The 12,391-nt window shown below is 39.7% G+C and overlaps 1 protein-coding gene across 3 annotated transcripts; it reads left to right on the forward strand.

Moving 5' to 3' along the window:
- Window positions 1-724: 724 nt before the first annotated feature.
- LOC124404291 (icarapin-like) lies at window positions 725-12,048 on the forward strand. 3 transcript variants are annotated; one of them, XM_046878317.1, is made up of 5 exons: window positions 725-883; window positions 935-1,029; window positions 5,730-5,882; window positions 10,952-11,070; window positions 11,470-12,048. In XM_046878317.1, exons 2-5 carry the CDS (start codon window positions 963-965, stop codon window positions 11,740-11,742), a joined length of 612 nt encoding a protein of 203 aa, XP_046734273.1. In that variant the 5' UTR covers window positions 725-883; window positions 935-962; the 3' UTR covers window positions 11,743-12,048. The 3 variants fall into 3 exon arrangements, with proteins under 3 accessions (XP_046734273.1, XP_046734272.1, XP_046734274.1); XM_046878318.1 differs by having other exon boundaries at window positions 729-860; XM_046878316.1 differs by having other exon boundaries at window positions 725-1,029.
- Window positions 12,049-12,391: the final 343 nt, after the last annotated feature.

Below are 12,391 nucleotides of genomic sequence, written 5' to 3' on the forward strand. Positions count from 1 at the left end.
AATGTCGATTGACCCAACAAATGAATAACGCGCGTCTTTGTCTCTTCAACTGCAGGGTACTTCACCCTGCAATAATATAGTTCAACGAATATAGCGTTATACAAAGCAACCAAACATTCGAAAAAAATGAAAAAATTTTTCCTCGCATGCCGACAATAATTTTAACCTTATATTATCGCTTCCTGCAGTCCACGCATCAGGTATCCCGTACAATAGACGTTATACACAGGTGAAAAGTTACATGCCCACACGATATAACGACTAATTACACGTTCTACGTGACGGACAATTTCTCGAATGAATTATCTGTTTGCTCGTTTTCCATGAATCATGAAACGGGGAAGCGAGTTTAGCTGCATTAATCAAAGCGAAGGGGGGAGAGGACAAGGTCACACCGCGTCGAGAATCTGCTAGAACATTAAACGCCCGCAAGTTGGCCACACATTGATGGATGTAGAACATAACCTATAGGTACGACTATCCCCCCCCCTCCCCCCAAACTCTTCGCAAGCTCCAAATAATAATCGCTATCTCCGTGATGATTATCGTTGTTCTCCGAGTAAGTAGCGACGTTGAATAAGTTGAACTGTATCTCCCAACTGCCGTCAAGCTTTGAGCGTAAGGCAACCTTTGTCCGTTTGCTTGTGTGTTCCTATTTGGTGTATAAACGTTGCGTGCACTCGAGTCGTTGCCGAGATACACGTAAGCGTGAGGGACGGTCGCCGTGTTGAAACGTCGCGATTGGTCGGCCGTCGGTTGCCTTCTGGCATATAGTAACTAGCGGGAAAAATTCAGCTGCAGAACATTACCGGGATTTGAGTGAGTCAGTTGAGTGACCTTGATTGAGAGTTGTGCTTCGCGTTAGCGATCCTTCGTTATACTTGGCTTTTTCGTTCCTACATATTTTTTGAATTGATCGTTCTTACTCGTTCAGCGCACAAGTTTTTACGGGATTAGTCGACATGAAGAGCGCGTTTAGCCTACTGATCTTCGCTTCGGCTCTGTTCGCCGTCGCCTTCGCTTATCCAGGTATTAATTTCATTATTTTATTATCAACGAGCAGTTGCATGTAATTGATTCTTTATAAAGTTTTGCTATTTTTCACTTTATTTCATTTCCTTTATTCGTTCTGATATTCTTTATTGTCTGATGAAATGAAGGTACAAAAGTTTGAGATTCGGCCTCTCTGAAATCGATGTTTAAAATTTTGTGCCGTAGAAGTCCCTAACAGTGCATTATATGTTTATTGGTATGTGTGTGTGTAAGAGTTGAAATATAATTTTCAATCTAGCTTTTAACCGTTTTCGAGAAGTGAAATATTTTCCGCATGGGATTGTAGACGGTGAAGTTTAATAAATCTGCAATGCTACACATCCAGACAAGTTCAACCGGTTTTAAAATTGCAAGATTTTTTATGCGTCACCGGTATCACGTGATCACTTGCAATAATCCGGCTTACTGCGCAATATAGAGAATATACTTCGTATGCCTATAATGTGTATAATATGCACATCCGTTTATATGAATATACTTCATACGTCGTCGACGTGTGACAAATCCAAACAGAAAATTCGCATTATTTCGATATACCGTAACAAATACGAGAACGAAACAATTGGTGATTAACGAGGCAGTGAAAACAATCAACGCCTTCTAGAATGTGCTCCATTTTTCAAAATCGTTCGAATTGTTACCCGCATTCTGAGTCACGAGGTTGAAATTGGTAACGTAAACGTGATAAAAGATCGACAAAAATCATTATTTCGTAACTTGACAATCACTTTGACGGTATTGAGTGTTTCTAACTGTGAAATTTGTTCCTAACAATGTAGAATAACGATTTTTGTCCAACATATTGTTACAAAATCGTGACCAACTTCAATCTCTCATTTTATCGTACTAAATGCGAAAACCTAGAATACCTACAGATTTACGGGTCTGCCCTAGTCGATTTCGACGTTGTCGTACATACCTGGAATTATCCCCGTTCTACATGCAATCCTGAACAAAACCCTTCCAACACATTTTCATTTAATCAAAAAATAAAGAAATGTGAAGATTTCCACGAACAGGGCTGTTATACCCTTTTTTGCGTTTGAAATAGGCGGATTTGAATAATTCGTTATACGTATATACGACAGCGTCGAAATCGACTATGGCTCCCGCTTAACCTCAAATATTCTGGATACACTCCTCTTAAATAAATATGGAATCGGAGAAGAACATAGAATACTTATATTCACTTATACTATAATGCGTTGAACTGTCTCGACTCATGAGTTACGTACGTGCATCGATCCGCATGTGCAATGCATGAACGTATTAAGTTCTGGATCATTCGGTAGTCATAAGCGTACGTGTCATGGAAGAGACGATATACTCGTATCTGCGTCGTTAAGTTTGAGCCAGCGTTATACATGGACAGCATATGGGGATTGAGGTTCATGTACAAACATACATCGACAGGCACATGTAGGATAGATACGCGGTTATGTCTAGCGTGAAATTCAATTGTTACCTGCGTATACGCGCGTTATCCGGTCGTTCTGTTTAATCGAATGTAATCCCAAAACGGAAACACCTTTTCAACAGGTGCGGTTTTGTCGTCGCCGGTTTCTGAAAATGTATGTTACACATACGTTTCAAAGCTGCCCAAATGTTTTGCCTATCCCTATACTTTATCCATCCCGCCAAACACTATGTACGTCCTATCGACACAAATTTTATGTAGACAATGCTATAAAATATATATCCATGCATGTCGAAGCTTTACGGTTATATCCGTGAGAGGTTTTTCGCGTAGAAGAATTACATGGGTAGGTTTTTTTTTTTGTTCTTTTGTTTGATAGTATAAATTATTCAACAACCGTTTGCAAAAGCGAATACCTATACCGTCTAAAACGAAATGCTGAAAACTTTTTATCTGTATCAACTTTAAAAATACTTACATACAAACGAGCTCCGTTATCTCTCGGTGTGTTTATAACTGTGCTATACTTTTACACGTATTTATTTTTAGACTTACGACAATTTTCGAGTTTTACAATTTCATGTTACGAAAACAGTCAGCTCACATAAACATGTTAACTAAGTATGTAACAAATATTTTTAAAGTATTTCAAAGGTAGTGTGAACCTTCGCTTATTTATATATAACTCTTATAATAATACGAACAGATATTGAATTTTCCTGTAACGTATCAAGAATTCATCCTGCAAACTTACTTCCATAACATTAAAAGAAGAGTCAAGAGATGCACGGTGGTGCTGCGCAGTTGGCGTTTTGTTTTCTTATTTTTCTCCAACTAGAAGTTTACTACCGGTATTCGCAGTCTCGCTGTGCGATGTATTATTCTGAACTTTGTTAAGCAAGCTGAGCACGGCGAAAAGTTATTTTTCAAAAAAAATGTATGCCGTTTTTTAATGAAAAGTTATGCAAATATTCAAAAATAAGAATAATATAATGAATATGTAATCGGTCCAAGGTGTCTGGTATAAAACAAAGTTTATAATATCATCTTTCAGTTTGTCGAATTAGGCATATATTCCGCTCTATATCTGAAACATAAAATATTCACCGCCTATGCAGATAAAAACCAAACAGTTTTCTGCAGTACCTTTTATTTCATAACCATATTTTTTTATTTATACATGCATAGATTTTTTATGCCCCTCCTCTGTTTATTTATCCATAGCGGTTTCACCCCGGCATGGCACGTATCAATTCCGGAGACCCGAAAAGAGCCCCAGCCTTTCGTTCGATATCCATCGACCATTAATGTGAGAGGTTTGGGCGCATTGTGCGCCACCACGTTTCTCTGTATAAGAACCGGGTTCCAGAATGTGAACGTTGACTTTTCCGGCTAACCGTAATGTACTCGGGGCTTGTGATTATTGCCCACGTAGCTGCATGTGAAGGAGGGCTCACCTCCACCACTTTCGTGCAGTCATAAGAGAAGGTTGACCTTAGACGAGGGGCTCGAATGCCAATGGCGACCATTCAGGCTCGTGCGATCGCCACACTTCTCTTAACCTTTGGATTATTCAGGTACGAACGCACGCATTCGCTCTGTGCGAAACGCTGATGCGCACGTATATTCAAATTGCGTAATCCCCTATACGCTGTGCTAGTTTGATATTTCATGCAACCGCCCGACGAGCCGCGGTTATTCCAACTCGTTACGTTGGCTTAAGCCTTAAACGTATTACGAACAAAACTTGAGCACGCCCATAAGCGTGTATGTAGGTAGATGTCAGTTCCCAATTACTCCGCAGTTTCGTAAGAGCGAGATGGTCTTTGATGACGATGATGAAAAGGAAAGAGAGCAAATTTAAACACCTGCATCACCTCGTCGTTCGATTTCACTTTCGGGTATTCTTTTTCCTCTCTTTTGACCGATTCGAAAAAAATACAGTTAGTCGTATAAATCAATTTCTAAAATACTACGATAACTTCTGGAACGATTTTCTTGTCACATTTTTAAAAGTATCGATTTTTGGCCAACCAACCTCGGTTCTTGTAATAAGCTTTTCATTCAGTCGCCATAATCGGTGCTCGTCCGAGTGGCAACAGACCGGTTTTCCGGTTCTGCATATATCAGGTTATACTCGATCCTTCTCGATTCATGGACGCGAGAATAAATGCATCGCTGCCTCATTGCCGGCGTCTCATATCTCTTTATGCTTTAAGCCGATTACATGACAACCGCATCGGCCGACGCTTATTGTCGCAGAAGCTGCATCTGGACGAACGTATTTATAGATACTACTGTGCAAGGTGTCTCTTTTCAAAAGGTGCGTCACGCGTTTTCGTGATTGTTCGTGGGAGTTGCAGGCTTCGTTGATAGGCATAATCCTCTCGTTATCCTCACCGCTCTCCGACACCGCGCCGTGTATTATGTATAACTAAAACGAAAATCGCAAGGTCAGGAAGTGTTTCAATATTAACATAATCGCATTATCGGTCTCGAGTTTCACCCCCGTTAGATAAATGGGTATATTACGGTTTATGTGCGAACCCTTATATACCCCTGCCTTACTTTCGCACGATACTGTAGAGCCGTATAGTAGCTGCCTCTTACTCAGCTTCAAATTACACTCTGAGACTCTCGCGAGTATATATGCCTTAGAATAAATTGATGCCGATTTTGTGAACTGAAGAACCGGCGTCTTGCCTCTTCGGCTACCAACTCCCACTGACGCTGATTACTTCGGATTGTAGCTCGCTGATGACATCAAACGACGTCGTCGCACGGTGTGTTGGAAGTGTTCAATTCTCTTCAATTTCAAAGCGACAAAGAGACGTAGACGTATACAAGAAAATGAACAAATTACAGTCGAAGCAGCTTTTGTGTACCCGAGTAGATGGGGAAGAGGAATGACTGGAGAGAAAACGAGAAAACAATTGCATTCTTTCAAACGGCAATAGGTATTACCTCAAGCAGCTGCAGACCATAGACTTTTCACTTTAGGTGCCCATCGTGTTTCAACGAAACAATCAATTCGTCAAAGGTCTTTTTTGCGAGATTGGTATGAAACTATGTGGAGAAGTATGCGATGCGTGACACCGTCAAGTAGCTCCTCGAGAATCTGGTTTCCACGCAGTCTAAAACGTATCACCGTCCTCCAAAGGGACAAGAGGGTGAATCGCATGGACATCGCGATCAATAGTCATCGTTACTTTGAATTTCTCATTTTATTCATGTCTGTATTTTTTTTTTTTTATTACAGGTGCACGCTCCGCAAGTCCTGAAAGTGATGAAAAGTCCGAACAGGTTCTTCCGATTATCATCGTGCCCGAGGATTTGGATGATTGCTGCGGTAGCCGTTTCTTCAGCTCATTTTCTGACAATCCTTTGGATGGTTTTTTAACAAGAATGCAAAGTAAGTATTACACTTGTGTTAAAACACGCGTAATAACTCGTTTACTCGAATCGAATTTATGTCGTACACACTCGCTTGTAAGTTCAATAGCCTTTTCTGCAAAGCAAGTGAAAAAGTTTCAAAGAAATATCTCTTGAATTTTTCATTGAATTAGATTTTCCTCTGTAATAGAAACCGCTTTCCGGTTTTTCAATTCCCATATACTCACGGGTTTCGGATTCAAATTTAGTCATCTTGACAAAGCTGAGGGTAAATCATAACAATTTCAAAGGAATCTTGCCCACCAACCGCTGTTTTTCACACAAGTCCGTTCAATCACGGGACAACAACTTATAGCTTTTCTGCCGAATAACGATTTCGTTTCTTTCTTTTCCCCCACCGATCGCTTTTTTCCAAAGCTTAACAGCATACCTTTAGAAACATTTAATTTACGAACCAGCAAAGCTGAGAATAAAACTGAAGCTGCTGATACATTTTTATTTTCGCAACTGGGGTAGGGGAAAAAAGACTTTACGTCCCTACATTATCTGCGAATGATGGCGCTATTTGTATCCTGAAACAACTGTATAAACGACAAATAAAACTACGCAGGGTGGATTCACTAGTTCAACTCGAACGTACGACCACCGTGGGATGGCGGTACTCGTTGCCCTTTGCGAACTCTTGTTGACATCCCGATGTTTTTCACCACCTCTCCCTTGTGCCGTAAACTTTTAGGTCGCCACAGACCGCAGTGGGGCGTTTGGGATCGATATTACCATACAGTCAGAAACGATTAATGAATGCATCGTGTTTGGGATAAAGTTTCACGTAGGCGTAGCTATCCCCCACGTACGCTGTTTTGAACATACAGCAAGGCGGTTCATATATATATGTCCAGGTCACTTCTCAAGGCTGACGTGTTCGGCAAATCAAGTGAATTCATTAAATCCTTTCCTTTTCTTTTAAGCCTGTGTCTGTGTCCGTAGTTTTTCGTTCTTCTCATTGCCGGTGATACCAATGTCAAATCTCGCGTTAAGATGAATGCTTGAGTATAATTAGGCTGTTTTTTTTTTTTTTGCGAATACGAAGAAATAAAAGGAGAGAATCTCGACGAAATGTTATACAGTATAGTAATACGGCTTGTGAAATCGTTAATAAACGAGGCTGAAGTGTCGCGTGACTTCGAGTCTGACGAACAAACACGTCGAGCTGTTTATCTAGCACTCAAATATACGTCAACATATATATTTTCTGAACTAGATTACACTGCAGGGTTGTTAGGATGTGATTACACAGATTACATTATTCGGGTATTCTTTACTTATTGTTGAAAACACCTTGCAGCAGCAAATTTTTCTACGTAAATAAATATGGACTAGTTGTAGGTACGCATAAAAGCAATTCTTCAAAGTAAATGCGGCCGTTTCTTTTCTACGAATAACTTCACTATGAACCTTGCCTCGAAGGTTAACTGAAATAAACAATCTTGTTATTAATTCAACGAGTTAAATTAAGGCTCCGTTATTTCCTCGCGATTTCCGCGTCGCTCCATTATATATGTATATATCCATGTATATATATAAAAACCCGAGGGGTTTGTAGGTGTATAATTGTCCCGTCTTATTAGCAAACAGACGCGCGTCGGTCGCCCCTGCAGCACCCTCCACGTCTCCCCGACATATTTATCAAATTTATTAAATGGCCCGGAAGCGCGACGGCGCACGGGGTGGAAAAAAATGTCAAATTGCCAGCCGACGGATATACAGCAGCAGAACCAGACCGAGCCAAGCCTCGGCGGAATCTCCAACGAGTGACGCGAACATATTGTACGCCTTGTGCTTACTCGCACAATCGCGAAAATCGAGCTTGTGTGGTTATGCACGTCGTGATTCGCGACGACCTCTTTCTTTCCACCGCCTCAGGCCGTCCTGGCAATCAACGCGCATGACCGGATATGAGTGAGCCATTTCACTCAAATGAGGGACCTATGAAACATGGCATTTTTTTTCTTTTTTTGAAAGTATAGCTACTTTTTCAAATTGTATGAAAAAACATGCAGTCGTATTTTGCTATTCACAATAATCTCTTGATTTTAATCATTCGAAAGATACGCTAAAACTCATAAATACATCCTTGTCCGAACTTTTGTATTTTAGGGTCTACTAATTTTAAAAGCTTTAATTTTTGGCTAGTTTAAAACTTTTTTATACTATTCGGGATAAAAAATTTCATACGTTTTGTCAGTAATTACATTTACGATATTGATCTTTTAAAAATTTTCTCAATATGTATTCACTCGTTCTTACATTACGTCAAAACCATTCGGCTAACATTAACAGATTAGGTAAAAGTACACTTTAACTATTTGGAAACTAAGCAAAGGTCAAGTTTTTAACATGAGTAGATAGTCAAAAATACAAATATTGAAATTCTAATTGACATACAAAGACCGAAATACGTCTGTTTTTTTTTCTTTCATAGAACCTAGAAAATAAGTGAAAATAAAACTGAAGGCATTGAGCTAAATTATTCACCAAAAACGTCTCAGTTAATTGACGTGGAATGACTCATACCCAGCAGCACGGTGCAACGCTGCACGGGAGAGTGGCGCAGCGAATAAAAATTAAGGACATCGTCTGAACACGCTTGGAGGTGACAAGGTCATTACAATGAAATCAACGAGCGGAATCGTTTCTACCGTCGCTCAGCTTCCCCCAGGCAGAGCTATCTTCCGCATCGCGTTGCTGAACTGCCCTGCACAATTTCATCGACGCTATTATACGTGCCCAGTTTCACCGCTGCACTACTGTACCTTTTTGGCCAAAGGACTGTGCGGATTTGGCTCGAATTTCCTGCGGTTGAACCAGCTTTTTGCGCCCTCTGATGCCATGCACCAACCAGTTGATTCCATGTTATTGCACCCTCGTAGGCCGTGCAACATGCAGACGATTGTCCGCCCCTTGTTGTATTGTTCGGTCACGTTAGGCAGCCTCTCTGCTTTCGGTTATTTATGAGTGCATCCACGGCCCATTTTTTTACCCCGGCGAGATTCGAATCGTAATAACTCTGTTCGTTTATTATTACGTATAAAAATTAGTTTCGATATTTTATTTCGCCGATCTTGGAAATCACATTAAAGTGGAATATCTAACGATTCTTTTGTAATCTTCAAGTGCTGTCATCTACACTTTCAAAATACTGTACTAATCAGGGCAGCGATTAACATAACCTCAAAAACAGATTTATACGTGATGTACTCTGATGTGGCATGTTTGGCAATTTATTCTCTTTGCTCAACAAGACACAAGACTTATACGACTTCCGAAAAGACAATTCTTTATTAGCTGAAACCCGAAAAGAAGGTTTTTTGAGGTTATGTTACTCGTTTCACTAGTTCGTACTGTATTTTGAAAAAAAGCGTAGATACCAGCACTTGAATATTACAAAAGACTAAGCAGATATTATAACTTCGGATGGTTTTCAAGATCGGTGAAAAAATCAAGAATTTTATTTGTACACCTACACACCTACACCTACTACTAGAACATATACTGCAGAATCGAGATTAGGAAAGAATGACTCAAGGTTAACGAAGCACGTCATATTTGGTAGTAACAGTTTTGTAACTAGTCTGTTCAATTTGAATCCAGGTCAAATATATGCATCGAGTAAAGATAAAGCACGAAAAAAAAGGTGCCCACTAAATGGCGTGGTGTAAGAAAGATGATATATTTGTGTCTCATGCAATAAACTCATTGTAACATAAGAAGTTGACGTTGTTATACGAGAGTTGAAATTATTATACACCTCATCCACATTGTGTAAGTGCGTGGTATCACGTAATTGTTACATACCATCGTCAGAAGTTATATGTAAGGGTTTTTCCTGCACGTAAGAAAAAGCATACATGCAGGAGTCTGCATTCCCCCCTGAAAGGATGGTCGCTTGGGATTAAAAAAGTTTTCTGCTTTATATGAGAGAAGATCGCGTGTGTGTTTGGTCGAGTATCACGTAGGTCTATACATACATTTCCACATACATCCAGGCTTATATAGCACGTATTATAAACGTATAACACGCGGGTAATACGCAACTCAAAGGCTGGTTATACACAAAATTCCGCCTCACGGACGAACAATCTTTTCAGCTGGTTTTATTAATGAGAAAAATATACGATCCGGTCTTTGATCTCCCAAAAAAAAATTGTCCAGAATTCATCGAACAAACCTGCCATCATGGTTGATGCAAAAACCGACTTTTAGAATCAGCTGTGAATGTGGTGCCTGCATCAATTGCTCCAGCGGATGTAGTGTAGTCCTACCTATAGGTATATGGATTTTACAGTGGCAGAAAACCCCGGATGAAAAGAAGGGAATTGATGGTGTGACGAGCGTTGAAAAAGATGTATGGAGCAGCGACAGCAGCAGGCTGTGTGCAGGCAACCCTGTAGCGTGAAGAAAGGACACGGAAATGATTTTTAAATTTACTCACCGTTTTCTCCTCGCTTGACCGTTTTCCGACGTAAAGACAGATATCTCCATCCTTCAACTTCCTCCTGCAGTGTTATTATGTAGTTACATGGCGAGAGGAAAAAAAAAAAAAAAAAAAAAATTTAAAAGACTCCAGTTTATTTTCTTTCACGGTGTGTACAACCTTAAACCCGTTCTGGAAGATGTGAATTTATTTTATAATAAGCCATTTGCGAATACAGACTTCTGAAATATTGAGCTACTATTACGAGCCTGGAATTCGCTTCGGGTCTTGCTTCTGCTGCTGGGTTGTGACACCGTATCTTGCATGACGGCTTGACACGAACTAATGGTATTAGGAAATTCGAGGAAATGCTTGATTTAAGTCGTGTACACCTCTCTCTGGGCAATTCCCGTGTGCACTTACCCTTGCGTACTGAACCGCCAGCAAATGTCTGTCTGTAAATCTTTTCAAGTTCTACGAACATGATGATAATGGAGTACGGATAACGTTAATAGAAAGTCTAATTTCAACAGATATATTATCAACGCATTGCTATAGATATACATATATATATATATATATATATATATATATAAATATATATCAATTTACAGACATGATGAAGACATTGAGGGAGCAAGTGGCAGCCTCCCTTCCAGGATTTTCAAATTCCGACGACTTGTACGATCTTCCCAAGATTCCCGAGGGTGCAAACACCACCTCAACTACAAAGGTAAGTCAAAAAATGCTCTCTCTTGGTTCTCTGCTTTGTGAATCAATATATAAAATACGGAATATAGTATAAATTCTCAGAAAGAATCGATCATTATTATCGGACAAAAAAAAAATAAATACTGTCTGCTCGTATGACCTGGTAATTTCTTCAGAAGTAAATACCAGTTTTCAGTCTCAATTTACGTCAGATACAAAATAATTCCTGGAATTATTTTGGTAACCGAAAACGTAGTGAAATATGCGTTGTAGTCGTCATTGGGTTTACACCTGAGTGCTTTCATGACTCGATCAATGACGCGCAGATTTTCGTCGAACTGCACAGAGACCCGCATACTTGGTGTTCGTATTGATTTCTTGTAACTGATCACATTTCTTCCATATATATTTGAATCCGCAGGTGATCAACGGTCACGTTGTAACCGTTAACGAAACCACGTACAGCGACGGTGACGAAAACGGCAGTACAGTTCTACGGGTTCGCGTTGTCGACATAAAACCGGCAAACGACGAAGACACAGAGATTCTGGACACGGAAAATGTCGCAACATCTGCCCCGAAACCTGCCAATGAAGAACCGACTTCTCCCTCATCTTCACCTACGGACCGCAGTGTTGAATCCGTCGAAGATTTCTCCAACAATGAGATTCCCGAACGGCTGGTCGCAGTCTAGTAAGCTGGCCGAGAGAGAATGAGTGAGAAAATGTGTTTAATGAAACGAGGAAAACCATATATAATGTATATTTGATACATAGTGCAGTCTGTATTATACTTTATAGGTGTAGATTCGTTGCATTCGCTTAATGTCGGGTTTGTTAACATGTTATGAACCAAAAACGAATTAGAAATATATGTTATAAGTGTGTTGTTGTATGTTATATACATATTATTATACCTACAATATAAGGCCGGTGATTGGGGAGAATATTTTACCGGCTTCTTCCTATATTGGTAGGTGAAATATATACTATATTTTATACAGCGTGTTGTTTATTAAATGTATCGATGTATTTGCTTGGGACTGCTGACGAGTGTTGGTATTTTGTTTTAACTTGTCCCCGACATCCTTCTTCAATATTATGAGTATATAGGTATAATATTATCGTCGGCGATGATGATTAATGGCCCTGGCTGAAAAAATTTTCTTCAAATAATTTTTCCGATGAATTTGGTAACTGGTAAATGTTTTTATAAATTTTGCATACATATTAGAAATACAATGACCAAAGTGCTGTTGGCGCAACTTGTTAAGTTCGGCACTGATTTAATTGTAACGCAGTTTGCACCGGAAAAATTTCCATCATTGCGTGGCAGACGAGAAG

The sequence above is a fragment of the Diprion similis genome, chromosome 3 (genome assembly GCF_021155765.1).
Source record: "Diprion similis isolate iyDipSimi1 chromosome 3, iyDipSimi1.1, whole genome shotgun sequence".
NCBI classification, from domain to species: Eukaryota; Metazoa; Arthropoda; class Insecta; order Hymenoptera; family Diprionidae; genus Diprion; species Diprion similis.